The sequence below is a fragment of the Cervus elaphus genome, chromosome 1, assembly GCF_910594005.1.
Source record: "Cervus elaphus chromosome 1, mCerEla1.1, whole genome shotgun sequence".
Taxonomy (NCBI): Eukaryota; Metazoa; Chordata; class Mammalia; order Artiodactyla; family Cervidae; genus Cervus; species Cervus elaphus.
This window is the reverse complement of record NC_057815.1, coordinates 48,421,989-48,438,576: the sequence shown is the minus strand read 5'-3', so window position 1 is coordinate 48,438,576 and position 16,588 is coordinate 48,421,989. Positions and strand designations below refer to the sequence as shown.

General features: G+C 51.3%; 1 protein-coding gene across 1 annotated transcript in view; it reads left to right on the top strand.

Annotated features, from left to right (window-relative positions):
- Positions 1 to 229: 229 nt before the first annotated feature.
- OTOG (otogelin) overlaps positions 230 to 16,588 on the top strand; it is an 84,003-nt gene continuing 67,644 nt past the window's right edge. Inside the window, exons 1-15 of the mRNA XM_043901812.1 lie at positions 230 to 420; positions 860 to 920; positions 1,086 to 1,146; positions 4,341 to 4,419; positions 5,324 to 5,416; positions 5,586 to 5,740; positions 8,201 to 8,319; positions 9,785 to 9,990; positions 10,792 to 10,922; positions 11,186 to 11,292; positions 11,706 to 11,815; positions 12,206 to 12,334; positions 13,205 to 13,313; positions 13,581 to 13,627; positions 14,089 to 14,234. Coding sequence (XP_043757747.1) covers positions 324 to 420; positions 860 to 920; positions 1,086 to 1,146; positions 4,341 to 4,419; positions 5,324 to 5,416; positions 5,586 to 5,740; positions 8,201 to 8,319; positions 9,785 to 9,990; positions 10,792 to 10,922; positions 11,186 to 11,292; positions 11,706 to 11,815; positions 12,206 to 12,334; positions 13,205 to 13,313; positions 13,581 to 13,627; positions 14,089 to 14,234 — 1,650 coding nt within the window. The 5' untranslated portion in view covers positions 230 to 323. The remainder of the gene's footprint in view (positions 421 to 859; positions 921 to 1,085; positions 1,147 to 4,340; positions 4,420 to 5,323; positions 5,417 to 5,585; positions 5,741 to 8,200; positions 8,320 to 9,784; positions 9,991 to 10,791; positions 10,923 to 11,185; positions 11,293 to 11,705; positions 11,816 to 12,205; positions 12,335 to 13,204; positions 13,314 to 13,580; positions 13,628 to 14,088; positions 14,235 to 16,588) is intronic.

Sequence of the window (16,588 nt, the reverse complement as noted above, 5' to 3'; positions counted from 1 at the left end):
GCCTGCCTCCTTGCTCCCCCAAGGGACTTAGCACTGAGTGTGATCTGAATCCAAGCTCCCTTGGGGAGGGGCAGCCACAGGCCAAGAAGAACAAAGGCGGCGCCCCCACCCGTCAGGCTCCTAAATTATGGTAATAAGTTGGGCGGTCCTGTCACTCTAGCTCGGGGCGGAGCCAAGTGCCTGGGAGGCGGAGTCAAGGGTACCCTGGGGCAAGAGAGCGAGAGGCGCCGTGGCCTCCAACCAGTGGAGGGGTGACCCGACCTTCGCGGGAGAGGCACTCGGACTGGTCCTGCGCTCAGGCTTCCCAGACCCCGCGCGCCCCTATGGGGGCCCCGGCGCCAGTGTTCTGCCTGCTCGTAGCTTGCGTCTGGCTGCCCCGGGGTGAGCCGGCTGGGGAGTTTCCACCACTGCAGTCTCTCGGTGAGAGGGGTGTGGACTAGGGGAGGCCAGGAACCTGGAGAACGTTTAGAGGGACAGGCCTGGGCCAGTTGGAGAGAGGGGAAAGAAAGAAGGTTTGAGGGAAGGCAGGGGACAGCCAGGGAGTGGGCCCGGGGAGAGGGACCGCAGAAGGAAAGAAAGGCCATCCGCAGTCAGGGGAATGGCTCTCAAGCTGGGCAGCGTGGAAGAGAGATCCAAGGAGGGGGAACCAGAGAGAACTGGGGCACAGAGAGTAGGAAGGAGGAGGGAGATACTTGTTGGAAAAGTGTCCCCAGGGAGGGGGAGAAAGGGTTTGAGAAGGCTGCAGGGAGAGAGAATGGGGGTGATGGCAGGTATGAGAGAGGCTTCCCATCAGGTGGAGAACCGGTTGAGAAGGGGTGAGGGGCATAGCTTGAGTGGGTAGTAATCCCCCCACCTCCAGCCGCAGCACCCACACCCCGGGGCAATGCAGAGCTGCAGCCTGAGCCAGCCCAGGATCCCAGGTGAGTAGGCAAGAACTGGTAGCTACCCCACTCACTGGTTCCATCTTCATTCCTGTCATGGGTGACCTCAGGGGTTAGCACAGGGGGTGGGATGGGCCTGGGGGTGGTGGGGAGGCATGGCCCACTCCTCTCCCCTCACCCACGCCAGGCTTGTTTCTCACCTAGCCACAGCCATCAGGAGGCAGGCCTTGCCATAGGGGATGCTACCACCGTGATGGGAGGCCAGGTAAGGGGAGGCCTGGGGAAGGGGGCACTTCACTGGGCAGGGGCTTATTTCTGTCTGGGTTTGAGGCTGTCTGGGAGCTCTGTAGGTGGCAGGAAGTATGTTTCTACAGTTATTCAAAAGGGAACCAACAAGATTCTTAGTATGTGTCTGAAGAATGCGAATTCATAGGATATTTCTACTTCTGCTTTCCTAATCCCTTGGGGCCCTAGAGCCAACTTTTGTTTATTTATAAATTGTGTTTTAGAGGAAGAGGGCACAGAGTCGCCATCAGGAGACAGCTGAGCTCTTTCCTTTCCTGGGTGAAAGCGGGAAGGTGAGGGTTTGGGAGAGTGGAGTTCTCTATTCCCTGCCTGGCCTAAACCCTGTCAGAGGTCCCTCTTCATCCCCTGAGCAGTGCCCCAGAAATGCTGCTTTGAGGGGAGAGACAAAACTGGGTCACCTGGTGGGGCCTGCAGGGAAGGGTTGGTTAAGAAGCGAGCCATCCTCTAAATCCTGACCATCCCCTGTTGCCCACCCTCTCTAGATCCTCTGTGCTTTATTACTTAAAAAAAATTTTTTTTTGATTGAAGGATGATTGCTTTACAGAATTTTGTGGTTTTCTGTCATATCAGATCCTCTGTACTTTAGGAAGAGGTGATGCTTTTCTCTCTTTGCCAAACTTCGGTCGGTCTCTGGATCAAGTGACTCAGGTTTCTTTTCTAGTCCTGGCTTGCATCTGTCTCCTTTCTACAACCACAAACATAATATAAATACAGCCCACCTGATATCAGGCCCCCCAGAGAATCTTGAGCCTCAGTTCACACACCCTGGCCCTTGGGATTCGCTCTGGGGAGCTCCTTGTGCCAGCAGAATGGAAGCATCCTTTATAATAGAAAACAGTGTGTCCCAAATACCTGCCCTTTTGAAATAGATATGAAGATCCCAAGGAAGGAGGTGGCATGCTTACTTTGGAATGTCTGGATTATGTGGGGGTTTTGTATCTTTTTTTCCCATTTCTCCAGGCCCCAGATTGAACTGAAAGAAAATGTTGTCATTCTTTTTATTTAGTTTTTATTTTATTCTTAAAATGTTTTCATCATTCTTTTTATGAATGGGGATACTGAGGCAGGTGGATGATTTGCCGGGCCCTCAGGGCACAGGCAGAGCATGGTCTCCTAGCTAGCGTGTTCTCCCACATCATAAATGCCCCCACTGGACTCCAGGGATCCCTTTATTTTAGTGGGGCAGTGATCCTACCCAAGCACTTCACTCCCCTAGAGGACTTCTTTCCTTACTGGATTCCAGGGTACGCCTCCCTTTCTTTTCCTTGGGGAAGCATCTAGACCAGGCCACCCCAATAGGTTTCTCACATTACTCCTGAGAACAAACAAGGGGTTAGAATGGCCCTCCTTGAAGGCAATTGGAGTTGGAGGAGGCTGGGCAGGAATGAGGCTACTTAGAAAGTGAACCTGGGGAGCCCTCAAAGGCTTCTGCCTGGAATGCCCTCTTAAATAAGGGAAGGGGAGGTCTCAGACCAGTAGCTTACCATCCTTCATTTCTGTGCTGCCTCACTCTATAGAGCTCAGCCATTCTCTAGAGAATTGCTGGTGTAGACCAGAAGTCTATGAACTTGGATCGGGGTGGAGGTGGGGGGAAATGCATTGTTATTTATGGGAACCTCAATGGAACTGGAATTTTAGTCTTCCCTTTAATTACTGCTAGACATTATAGACCACAGAATATTAGCAGTATCTGTGACTCTTATTAATAGAAATCACAGGCATTTTCCTATCAGCTTGCAATTGTCGCTGGCTCCAGATTGCATCTATGCTCATTGCTCCCACATACTGGCAGTGGTATGGCCTGTCACTTGGTCCTGTGATTAAATGTATTAATAAAGAAGCACAAATATTACCATTACTCACTTTTATAAAATATTTGATCACTGCATTGCAATATGTTTGATTTCCTTTATAATCTTATGTTTTATTTTATGTATCTAGAAACATCTGTTGCAAGAGGGGGCCCATAATCGTCACTAGATTGTCAGAGGGATTCATGGCATAAAAATGATTAAGAACTCCCCATCTATACTGAAGATGAATCATTTGGAAAGGATTTAAAATACTTCTCCAGAAATGGCCTCGATTCGTTGCAGCACAGGCCAGGCAGGAGGTGGAGAGATACAACCCACAGGAGGGACAAAGAGCTGGGGTTGGGCTCCAGGGACCAAGGGTTCTGAGTTTTTCTGTCTTCCTAGTCTTTGATAGAGGCTGGGGATTTAGCCCAGGGATGAGGAGGTGACAGTGAGGGAGAAAATCCATGAGACAAACACCCTCAGTGTGGTTCATGTCTTATCAGCCCTGTGAGCAAGAACACGTGCTCTTGTTCCCTGTACCTGGGCCAGGCTGGGCCCTCTGTCCCAGAAGCTGTACAAATGAGAGGACTTAGGCCCTGAGAATGAGGATCCTACTGTGCCAAGGGTCCCAGTCCTCGGTGACATCAGACCCTCAGGCTGGAGTCCTGAGAGGGACTGAACACAGTGAAATGATGTTCGGGGAAGTCCTGATTTCAGATGTTCATATCTCAAGAGACCATGGGATGGGGTTTCTGGTCTGGAAAATAGGATCTCAGCGGGGCTTTGCCTTTGTCCTCAGATTTGTGGTATTGGGGAGGGTTCCGACTTGGACGAGTTCTGAGAACGGCAGGTAGTGATCCATGAGGCATTGTTTTTGTTGATAGAAGAGCCCAAAAAGCTGAGTTGGGGTGGGGGATGTTCCCCTGCCCTGGGTTGAGGGGCTGCCTTTGTTTCTCAGCTCTGCCCCATACGGTTTCTGTGGTGAGGAGGTGTTGTGTTTGTTCTCCAGACAAGGTGGTTTTGTGCTGGTCTGTGGAGCACACAAAGGTTTACTAGGGAGGGAGTCGGGGGAGGCCGGGGAACACTGGAGCATGGAGGGGAGGGGGTTGAGTTCAGGCTACAGGCCTCCCCAGCCTGCCAGTGAGATGCCACTCGGGAGGGTGTAAGCCAGGCCTCACACCACCTGAAAATCCTGCCTCCAGGCCTCTCAGAGGTGGGCTGGGTAACTGGGGCACCTAGCAGCAGCGGGCCTGTCTTCCTCCAGGTAGTGAACAGGAAGGGCTGGGACCTGCAGGAAGCCTGCCATCCCTGAGGTCAGCCCTTGAATGAATTCTCTTCTGTCTCCTATCTGTAAAAGGAGGAAGCTGAGTTCCTGGATTCCTTGGCCATGTCTTCCTGGGAAAGGCGGCTCCATCGGGCCAAATGTGCACCGTCTTGTAAGTGCCCCCCCTTCCCTGTGGCTCTTGGGAGGCCCTCGCCTGCAGAAAGGCCTGTGAGGGAAGCCTGGGGCTTTCTCGGGGCCTCCTGGCACCTCTTTTCCCTGCAGGGGGTCTCTTTCCACTGTCCCCAGCCTCCAGTTCTACTCTGCTTCTCCTTCCTGGCTGAGGAATGTCCTGTTTCATGACCACGGCCCAGCGGCTGTCCCCCCTCACATTGGCTGACTCTAGTGAGGTTGAGCTTCTTGTTTAGTGGTGGTTCCCCCCTGGATCTCACTCTGTGTCTGTAGCCTCTCTCTACGTTTTTGTGGCCTCTCCTCTCACCTGGTCTCTGTCTGTGGTCCCTCTTCTCACATTATCCCTCCCTCCCTCACCACACTCCACTCTGCTTTGTCCTTGCATCCTCGGTGGCCTTCCTTTCTACTACATTCCAATGCGAAGCCCCTCCGCTTCCCCTGGTTTATGCTATGGACTCTTCCCCTAAGCTTATGGAGCAGCGAGGAAGAGCAGTCCATGAAGAGCTCTGGGCAGGCTCCTGCTCACCCCTCATGCTCTGTATTCACAGCTTTGATGCCTTCCTTGCTTAGTGGCCAAGACTTTTAGTTTAGGAAACTGAAGGCCTAGGTGGGGCTGGCCTGGGGTCTACTTGATACATACCGAAGGTCAGTACTCTGAGACTTTAGGACCTATTAGGGAGAGGGTAGGGCAGCTGTCTGAGGCACCCTGCTCCTGCCCCCATCAAAGCCAGCTCCTGAGGAAAGTTGGGGCTACCTGTGATGGGGATCTGAGCTCCATGTCTCTCTGGGAGGGTGCGGGCCTGGGGTCCCATTATGATGGAGGTGCTGCGTCAGTGGATTCTGCCATTCTCAGCTTGATGGAGCGATGCCTTGCGTCTTCCTTGCAGACTTGTTCTCCTGCTTCAACGGGGGCGAATGTGTGCACCCGGCCTTCTGTGACTGCAGGCGCTTCAATGCTACTGGGCCGCGCTGCCAGATGGGTGAGTCTGGGCTCCATTCCACCTCTGGGAGGGGTCACAGGTTTAAGAAAAGCTGTGGACCTGAGACTCAGGGGTCTGGGCTAGAGGGAGTGGGGGTGGAACCCACTAGCCCTGGGCTCAGTGTCCACAGCTGCTACACACAGAGATGCCCTTTTTGTCCCTGGCTCAGTGTACAATGCCGGCCCTGAGAGAGACAGCATCTGCCGGGCGTGGGGACAGCATCACGTGGAGACATTTGATGGCCTCTACTACTACCTGTCTGGGAAGGGCAGCTATACTCTGGTGGGGCGCCATGAACCTGAGGGGCAGATCTTCTCAGTCCAGGTGAGGTGTTCACTGCTCCCTGCCTGTTCGGGAAGGTTTCTCTAGGCCCTGAAGGCATGGATGCCTGGGCTCTGCTCGGCAGAGTTAAAGAGGCTGGCACTTTGCTTCACCCTCCCAGCTCCTGTCCAGGGCTTCTGCACCCAGAGGGAGCCGAAGGCTCCATGGTTCTCACTCCATGGTTCTGGTTGCCCCTGGCAATTCATGTAGTCCCTCATTCACCAAGTATTTATTAAGTGCATAGTTGTACTCTTTTTCCTGGCACAAGGCCTGGTGCTGGCCCTGTGGACAACAACACAGATATGGTCTCTGTCCTCATGTAACTTACAGTCTAATGGGGAAAACAGACATCAAGTCAAATGAATCATTTCAGATGCCACTGAGTGCAACAGAGAAGTGTCAAATGGTTAGAAGAGCATGTGATCGAAACCTAACCTCGCCTATTGGGAAAGATGGTGATCAGGGAGGGCTTCCTGCTGGAGGAAGTGATATTTATATTGGTATTGGAAGAATGAATTAGAGCTAGACAAGTGAAGGGATGGGGATAGACAGGAGAACACTCTAGGTCAAAGGAACATTGGGTGCTATGGTATGAACCTTAGATAAGAAAAAGCGTCGTGCCACAGAGGAAATGGTGGAGGTCCTGAATGACTCACCTGAGGGTGACCTCTTCTAAGGAGACTTTTTGCACACTCTGACCTCCTGAGTGGGCTCAGGGGCTCCTTTCTGTGGAACCAGTGTTCCACACCATTACCCTGTCATTGTGTCTCTCTTACAAAAATCTGTTTCTGGATTGGTCTCCTCTCCAGATACAAGTTTTCTGGGCAGGGGGACCATGTCTTTTCAATTGCTATTCCCAGTACCTGGATTAATGCTCAGTAAAGCTTGTCTTGTGTATGAACACATGTGAGAGTCACAGTCTCATGGTCGGACAGATTTGATTTTCACATTTACCCTGTGTGTCAAGTGGGCAGTCATCTGCGGGCACTCTCTTTACCTGGAGAAGAGTCTAGCTGGGGAGGCTGCTCTGCTGGAGGGCACCTTGGCCAGTGTGGAGTTAAGGCTGAGAGGTTGGGAGATGGGGGAGACCATGGAGCTCACTGTCATCCCTGTGCCAGCTGGGTGTGCCCCTTCTGCCTCACGCATAGGCCTGCCAAGGGACTGTCTGGGGGCCAGGTCCTGGATGGACCAGGGACCCTGACCCTCTTTGCCTCAGAGTAGCATGGGTATCACACATCATGACTATGTCATTTCATGGTGGCTCAGATGGTAAAAAAAAAAAAATCCACCTGCAATGTGCGAGACCCAGGTTTGATTCCTGGGTTGGGAAGATCCCCTGAAGAAGGGAATGGCAACCCACTCCAGTATTCTTGCCTGGAGAATTCCATGTACAGAGGAACCTGGTGGGATAGGTTGATGGGGTCAAAAAGAGTTGGACATGACTGAGTAACTAACACACACATGTTATGATTACCTAGACCAGTGGGATGCCACACATTCACAAGTTATGAAATGAATTTAATAAGTCATAACTACCTTGAAAATAAAGAAAAAAGAGAATGTAAATAGAAAATATTGTAGGAATGCATTACACATTAATAGTGGTGAATATTATTTTGTAAAACGTTTTGTTTTATTTAATTTATATGTGTATATATTTCTCACTATGGACCATGGTCGCAAAAGTTTGAAAAATATTTAGGCTATGGAATGGCTTTCACAGGTCCTACTTTTAGTTGAAATGGCTCCAGCCTGCCTAACCATGTTTAACAATAATCTAGTGGAAGGTTTGTTCACTCATGGGATGGATTTTCACATTTGGCAGAGATACATTTCAGACTTTTCCCTAAACTCTGACAGCCCCTGCCTACTTTGCTTGAGTCCTGTGGCTTTGGAGGTGTAGGTTCTGTCTGAGCAGGGGGCAGAGGAGATGCGCATGTGACAGGCGACCCAGGAGTGATATGTGTGTGTAGGGGACAGCTAAGCTACCTCTACCAGAGTGGTGACAGGAGTGCGTGTTTATAGTGTGAGCATTGAGAGTGCCCTGTGATATACCTATGAGATGTGTGTTCTGTTCATTATGAGTGTGAGATGGTGTGAGTGTGTAACTGGGCTTTCAATCTGATGGGATAAGCTGGGGTGGATAAACAAAAACGTCCAGAAATAGGGAGGCAGCACAGTTGGATTGGAATCCTGGCTGTGTGTGTGTCACCTGTATCACTTCACCTCTCTGAGCGCGAGCCACGTCCTCTCTGAGGTGCAGGTAAAGATAGCTCTGACCTCCCTGTGGTGCTGTGGGGACTGGGAGAGATGACAGAGGAAAGGGGCTTGCCATGCAGCGGGAGGCAATCCAGCATCAGTGGGAGCTCAACAGGGTGCCTCTGGGCCCACAGCCGAAGCTGGGGATCAGGTGAGTGGCAGGAGCTTGCACGCTGGCCTCTGAAATGCCCCTCCCCTCCCCAGGTGCACAACGACCCGCAGTGTGGCTCCTTCCCCTACACCTGCTCCAGGTCTGTCAGCCTCTTCTTTGCGGGTGAGCAGGAGATCCATCTGGCCAAGGAGGTCACCCACGGAGGTGTGAGGTAACGCTAACACCTTCTGCCCTGAGCTCCCCTACTCCTTGGCATGGGTGGTGGGAGATGGCTGAGCATCTGCCCTTCTCAAGTTGTTTTCTGGGGGCAAACAGAATCTCCACCACTATGGCAGAAACATACTGGCAGGTCAGCTGAATTTCTAGTCAGCTGGGCTTACAGAAAGATGAGTCCCTCATGATTTTCTGGAACTCTCAGGCCCTGTGGGTTTCCAGACAATGGATTTGCAGGCAATGAGTGAAGTTTCCCAGATAGCTGTATAGGCATGATTAACAGGTTTTTGTTTTCACAAGTTGAAGGAAATTTTCCTGAATGTATCCTGCATAGTTCAAGCCTCATCAGAGCAGACTTTGAGTACACTTTCACCCTTTTCTGATGGCATGGAGTCATTTGAATGTCACTTACCTTGTTGGGACCTCAGGGATGACTGAGGGACTATTTAAGGGGTGAAGTCCCAGCTTCCTACATCAAAAGGCCCCAGACTGTGGTCCTTTCGGAAATCTTTCTTGCATCTCTTCTTCATCGACCTCTCCTTCTTTGGCTATACACTGCCATTTCATCTTGCTGTCAGGGGGACCCTCCTGCACTGACCCTTCTCCCCTTTCTGATTTCCTGCTTCAGACCTGGAAATAGGGTAACCAAGCTTTCTGGTGCTAAGTGTAGAATTGAAGAGCCAAAGTGTTTCCCTGTGAATGGCCTTGGTAGCTGGCTCTTTTGGTTCCAGATTTGACTGGTTAGACACTCCTTTTGCTTTCCTTCTGATTTTCAGCTGTGTTAATGTTGCCAAATCCCAGATCGGCTAAGAGAGTCTGTGCCAGTAAAACAGGGGAGGATATCAAGATTGCCGGAGCCCTGAACTCTTTCCTTTATGTCCTGTTTGTCTTCTCTCTTGGCCTTTTCTTTTTCTCTTCCAACTCCTTACTTGCTTCCCACCAAAAATATAAGCAAAGTGAATGTCTGTTTATACTGAAACTCCTGTCTAGGGAAAGGAACTGGCAATTTCAGTCACTCTAATATTTATTCCTGCCAGGGAAATTGCAATTTTATTTTTTAAGTATTATTTTCTGCTTAACTAACTGCCCTTTATTTATTGAAACACCATCAATAAAATATATGTCAATAATTTTTGTATAAAAAGTCACTACTATTAGTGCTCAAAATCCCATGATTGTCCTCACTATGAGTCCAGATAGCGAGGGAAATTGTAGTTTTGAAAAGCAATTTTAAAACTCTGAAAACCAAAGAACCCCTTTCTAATTGTGGACTTCCAAGCACCCAAGAAGTCAGAGGGAAGGAAAATAGAAACCTTAGACCCTGTGGTGTCAGTGGCCAGGGGGTGAGGCTGATCCTCTGCACATGGTGGGTCCTACAGGTAGAGGATGGTGGTCCTCTGGTGAAGGGCCTGGGCTGGTGGAGGTGGTGTGGATGCCCTGAAGCTCTGGGCTGTATCCTGCAGGGTCCAGCTGCCTCACGTGATGGGGAACCTGCGTCTACAGCAGCTTGCTGGCTATGTCCTTGTGCGACATCAGTCGGCCTTCACGCTTGCCTGGGATGGTACCTCAGCTGTCTACATTAAAATGAGTCCAGAGTTCCTAGGCTGGACCCATGGGCTGTGTGGGAACAACAATGCCGACCCCCAGGATGACCTGGTGACCAGCTATGGTGAGGCGCAGGCCAGGTGGCCTCCAAAGAGGTTTTTGTTGGGGTGGGGGATAGGTTGGGCTGGGAGGAGTGGAAAGGGACTTGGCACAGATCCCTGGGGTCATGGTATAAAGACCTGGTGGGAGGTCAGAGGCCTCTTCCAAGTGTGTTTTAACCACTCTGGACCTCAGTTTCCTCATTTGTAAAATAGCTGTAATGAGGATTTCTACTTAGGTTGTGTGAGGATCTAATAGACACTTTGCCAGGTGGCACTGGCCCTGCAAGGTGTCTGGGGGATGGAGGGGTTGAGGGGACTGCAGGCTGCAGGGCCCGAGGGAGCCAGGGAGAGAAAGGCTCCAGCAGGAGAGGCAGGAAGTTAAAGTGAAGAGTTTAGACCAAATCATAGCGACTCCAGCAAGAGAGGAAGTGACACCTCTGAGTAGCCACAACACACTGAACACTTTACCCATAGCATCTCATATAGTCCTTGCAATCAATTCACAAGGGGACAATTTGCCCTATTCACACATGGGACCCTCATGCTCAGAGAGGTATGGGAGCTTGTTCAGACTCACACATTTGTTCCCAGTCAATGGCATGGTGTTGCTTTTCTGAGTTTAGAGCAGCAGGGAGCTGCTCCAGGGAACCTTGAGGGTCTTGAGCATACTTGACTATTCTTACCAAACAACTCTTTCAGGAGAATGGGTCTGTAGGGAAATGCAAACCGGGATGGTAGCTCAGGAGGCTGGTTTTTCAAGGCCTTGCCTTTCTCTTGGCTTCTCTGTGGCTCCACCTGCCTCCCCTGTTCGTTCTTCCCTACAGGGAAGCTGACAGACGATGTGGCGGAGTTCGTGCACAGTTGGCAGGGGCAGGCCCCCAACCAGCCTCCAGGGCCCACGACCTCCTCCCTGCCCCGCCCTCCGTGCCTGCAGCAGAGCCCAGGAACCATGCAGGTGTGGCTCCCGGATCGACCCCGCTACTCCGGCCCCCTACCCCCACCCTGGTGTCTGGCTTAGGTTGGTTTCCTGTCTACTTCTTGGAAAGTCACTGGCTGCAGGGGACCAAGTTTGTTGGTGTCCACACCCCTTCCGTCTCCTCTCCACCCTCCTCTTTCTCTCCCTCGGTCCCAAATTGGAGTGCTGTGTGGGACTGGTGAAGGCAGAGGGCTGTGTGTGGCCCTGCCAGCCTCCAGCTCTGGCTCCTGGCCGCATCCCAGGGTGTGTATGACCGCTGTGAGGCGCTGCTGCGACCCCCCTTTGACACCTGCCATGCCTATGTCAGCCCTCTGCCCTTCATGGCCAGCTGTACCAGCGATCTCTGCCAGTGAGTGGGGACCCAGGAGTGAGGGTGGTACTGGGCTGTGGGGGAGACCTCTCCCAGTAGTAGGTGGGGGCTAACCACATGGGCCACTGAGCTTGACGATCCCAGGCAGATATGCTTCCCAAAGTTCTGAAATGCTTATGTATCTGCATGGGTGGGACAGACTGTCCTCATTCAGTCAAGGCCCAGAAATGGGGCCTGACTGCCCCCGACCAAGGTCTCATCAGTCAGGGACAGTGCTGAGACTCGAGCCCAGATTTTCCTACTTCCAGTCTAGGGTCTGTGTACCTAGCTGCTTGCCCTGGCTCCCTTTCCCAGCTCCGGTGGGGAGGGGTACCTTGAGCCCTGGCAGACTCTATCTGGTGCTGGAGGGCTGGCGGCAGGGTGAATCTTATATCCTCGGCTTCCCTGCACAGATCAGCAGGCGATGAAGCCACCTGGTGCAGAGCACTGGCAGAGTATGCCCGGGCCTGTGCCCAGGCAGGTCGGCCGCTGCAGGGGTGGAGGAACCAGCTACAGTCATGCAGTAGGTGCAGCCTGGTTGTGGGCAGGGAGGGATTCAGACAAGCTCTGTCCTGGGGCTGGGGGTGGCATTCCCAGGCCTCAGGTCACTGTCCTGTCCTGCTGAGAACCACAGTGGTCAACAGTGTTAAGCCCTGAGGTTCCATCCCCATGAGACAGATGGGAAAACTGAGGCTCAGAGAGGGAGGGACTGGCCTGGGGCCACCGAGTACAATGAAGGTGGCTCTCAGGGTCTTCCAGGTTCTCACTAATTTCCTGGTCACCTGGTGCTCCCAATGGGACTAAGAAAGCCCTCCGACCCCCACCCTAGGGCTTGGGTTGCCCTGGTTGGGTCCTGGCAGAGCTGGGGCCAGAAGGGAGCGGGCAGGCCGTACCATGCTGCCTTCCTTCCAAGTGGTGCTCTGCAAGGAGAAGGCCTTTGTCTACAACGAGTGCATCGCCTGCTGCCCGGCCTCCTGCCAGCCGCGGGCATCCTGTGTGGACAGTGAGATAGCCTGTGTGGACGGCTGCTACTGCCCTGATGGTATGCTAGTGGTTCTGTGGGTGCCTGGCAGCATTTCTCTGGCCTGGCATAGATGGGCGTGAAGCCAGGGGTTAGAGTGTGTCTGTTTGTAGAATGAAGGAAGGAAGGAACAAACAATACATGAATGAGTGAATGAATGGCTTAAGGGAGGTAAGGTTAGGGGCAGAGTCATAGCTCTTGAAGATTCATCAGGATATTTAATTTCATTGAGATTGAGCTTTTTAAGGTGTATAGATGGGGACAAGTTATTCAGTCATTCATTTATTCATTTATCACACATGTATTTGTTTAAACTTTCATCCATGTACTGTTTTTCATGGTGTATAAATCTGCAGCACATCTAATGGTGCAGAGCTTGCTTGGTGAGGATGGGATAAAAAATATACAGTTGTTGACTTTAGGAATCTGAGTCTGGTTGCAGTGATGATACTTACACATATAACACCAGTCTGAGGCATAATATGGTGAGGAGCAGTTCAGGAGTTCAGACAAGAAAAGATACAGGAATTCATTTGTGGGGAGAGATTATCAGGGAAGGCTTCCTCAGGGAAGGCTTCCTGGAGGAGGTGGCTCCTTAGCTGGTTCTAGATACAGTGACAGGCTTCTGAGAGATGGAGAGGAGAAGCTAGTCAGCATGCACTTTGTGTGGGGTGAGTCGTTCTCAGAGCAAAGGTCTGGAGGTGGGATTACTTGCTCAAAGGGGATTCAGATCTGGCCTGAGCCATGCATTTATACAGGAGAAAGTTTGAAAGTGAGCTGGGTGGTGAAAGAGTGTGGATGAGGTGATCTTTATCACAGGCCCTGGAGAGCCATGAAAGGTTTGTGAACAGGAGTGGAGGTGAGTTAAGTGGGCCTTTGCTGTCACCCTAGGGCTGATCTTCGAGGATGGGGGCTGTGTGGCACCGGCTGAGTGTCCCTGTGAGTTCCATGGGACCCTGTACCCGACTGGCTCTGTGGTGAAAGAAGACTGCAATTCCTGGTCCGTGTCCACTGCTGGGGAGGGGGAGCGGTGACTTCTGGGGCTTTCCATCAGGGCTACCCCTTCACAGTCTAGGAGCCTGACCCCATAGGGCACACACTCAGCACCTCTGAGTCACAGATCTCATCAGATCCACTCTGTGGGTGGAATCTCCACCACCCATTTTAGAGCTGGGAAGACTGAGGGCTGGGAAGGAGCTCTGCGACCCTCTAGCATCCATCCTAGCCCTGGAGGGGTGAGTCCCTACCCGCTTGGTCTCTGTTTCAGCACATGCACTGCGGGCAAGTGGGTGTGCAGCACGTCCGTCTGCCCAGGTACGTCTGGCCCCACTTGGGCTCCACCCCTTCTCTCAGCCCCGCAGCTCTTAGGGCCGGGGAGCTCAGAGGGCCAGGCCTGCTGCTGGGGTGGGGCGCGCACTCAGTCCCATTGGCTCCGCCTGCCCCTCTTTGGGTTCTCAGAACTGCTCAGACTAATGAAGGGTTTTGTTCTGCCCCGGCAGGGAGGGTTTTTCACGGGGTCCCTCCTGAGTGTAGGGGCTTGGACCGAAACTGGCCTCCATGCTCAGGGCCTGGTCTGCGGTCAGAGGGAGAGGAGGGGAGAGCTGCGTCTCCCTTCAGACAGACGTGGGGGGCTTCTCCCCAGTAACCAGGGCTCTCAAAGGGAGGGCCAGGGCGCCAGGCACAGGATGCCGTCTCCTCTGGGTGCTCAGAGCCGCAGGGCAGAGGCATACCCTGAGGGGCAGCCCCCGGGTCAGCTGCCTCTCTCTGCCCCTCAGCTGAGTGTTCAGTGACTGGTGACATCCACTTCACGACCTTCGACGGCCGCCGCTACACGTTCCCGGCCACGTGTCAGTACATCCTGGCCAAGAGCCGCTCCTCGGGCACCTTCACAGTGACTCTGCAGAACGCCCCATGTGGCCTGGTAAGGGCTGGGACCCCAGGCTCCAGCCAGCCCGCCACCCCTGACTGCTGCCCCCTAGAGAGGCTGGGGGTTTAGGGCAAGGCCTCAGGTCCCTCCACACCCACTCACCCTGCAGTCTCTTGTTTCTGGGCAGAGCGGGAGGACAGCAGACTGGGTTCTGGCTCCAGAACATCTGTTGGCTGACTCACTTCCCTGTCCTGGCCATCACTGTTTTGTTTTTTTTTAATTTATTGAAATACAGTTGATTTACAATGTTGTGTTAATTTCTGCAGTACAGCAAACTGAGTCATTCTTTCTGGTTTGGTTTTTTAAATTTTACTGGAGTCTCGTTGACATACAATGTTATGATAGGTTCAAGGGTACAGCATAGTGATCCAGTTATACATATATGTATATTCATTCTTTTTCAGATTCCTTTCCTATGTAGGTTATTCCAGATTATTGAGTTCCCTGTGCTGCACAGTAGGTCCTTGTTGGTTATCTATTTTATATGCAGTAGTGTGTGTATATTAATCCCAAGCTCCTAATATATCCCTCCTTCCAGGCTACATTTCCTCTTGGCTAACCATAAGCTTGTTTTCAAAATCTGTTTTTGTTTTGCAATTATTTATATAATTTTCTAAAAATTAGATTCCACATATGAGTGATATCATATTTGTCTTTCACTGTATGACTTACTTCACTTAGAATAATAATCTCTAGGTCCATCCAGTGTTGCTGCAACTTGCATTTCATTCTTTATTATGACTGAGTTATATTCCTTGTATGTGTGTATCACATCTTCTTTATCCATTCCTCTGTCAGTGGACATTTAGATTGCTTCCATGTCTTGGCTATTGTAAACAGTGCTGTAATGAACATTGACAGGCTTGTATCTTTTCAAATTATGGTTTTCTCCAGAGATATGCCCAAGAGTGGGATTGCTGGATCATATGGTAGTTCTATTTTTAGTTTTTGTAAGGAAGCTTCATACTCTTCTCCATTGTGGTTGTATCAATTTACATTCCCACTAACAGTGTAGGAAGGCTCCCTTTTCTCACATCCTCTCCAGCATTTACTGTTTGTAGACTTAAAACATTTTCTTTTTCAATTTATGTTTGGCTGTGCTGGATCTTCGTTGCTGCATGCACGGGCTTTTTCTCCAGTTGTGGCTAGCAGGGGCTACTCTCTAGTTGTGGTGCACAGGCTTCTCAATGCAGTGCCTTCTCTTGTTGCTGTGCACAGGCTCTAGGACACATGGGCTTCAATAGTTGCCGGTCCCAGGCTCTAGAGCACAGGCACAATAGTTGTGGGGCATGGGCTCAGTTGCTCTGCGCATGTGGGGTCTTCCCAGACCAGGGATCAAACCGGTGTCTCCTGCATTGGCAGGAGGATTCTTTACCACTGAGCCACTGGGGAAGCCCTATAATAATATTGTATCGAAAGTATTACTACATGTTATATTATTGTTGTGATTATTTTTACATTATTATTATTATCATTCCCCAGGATGTCCCTTCCTATCTCTGCAGGCTAAGTCTCGTTAGCACCCTACACCTGTTTTCAGCACTGATCACAATAATTAACCAACTTTGTAATCCCTTATTTAAAATCTGTATCCCTCATGAGTATGTACTCTTCATGAGGTCAGGGACTACATCTATCACTTTCATCATGTATGACTGTGTGGAAGGGAAGTATAAATGGACCCAATGTGTACTACCCATTTCAAGGATGAGACCCTGAGGCCCAGAGAATATTAGCTCATTTCCTGCCTGCTTATGAGTGGAACTTGATATTCCACAGGGTGTGACACATGGAAAGAGCTACACAAACACCAATAAAAGGATGAAATTAAAGTCCTGGGTTGCAGTCAAGTGGGGAGGCCAGTGTTTCAGAGACTGGACTCTGAGCCATCTGGGGCCCAACTCTGCTCTGTGTCATGGCCTGAGGGTTGACTACCATTTTTATTTGTATTATCCTAGTTCTGCCACTAACCTTCTCCAGCCTGGGCCTCTGCCTTCTCATTCCCCAGATCAGAGCATTTGGTTAGAGGACCCCTAATGTCCCTCGCGGAGAAGGCAATGGCACCCCACTCCAGTACTCTTGCCTGGAGAAAATCCCATGGACGGAGGAGCCTGGTAGGCTGCAGTCCATGGGGTCGCGAAGAGTCAGACATGACTGAGCAAATTCACTTTCACTTTTCACTTTTATGCATTGGAGAAGGAAATGGCAACCCACTCCAGTGTTCTTGCCTGGAGAATCCCAGGGATGGGGTCGCACAGAGTCGGACACTACTGAAGTGACTTAGCAGCAGCAATGTCCCTTGGGTCTCTGACACCGTGAGGAGCCTGCCTCTGGCCTCAAACTGTGCT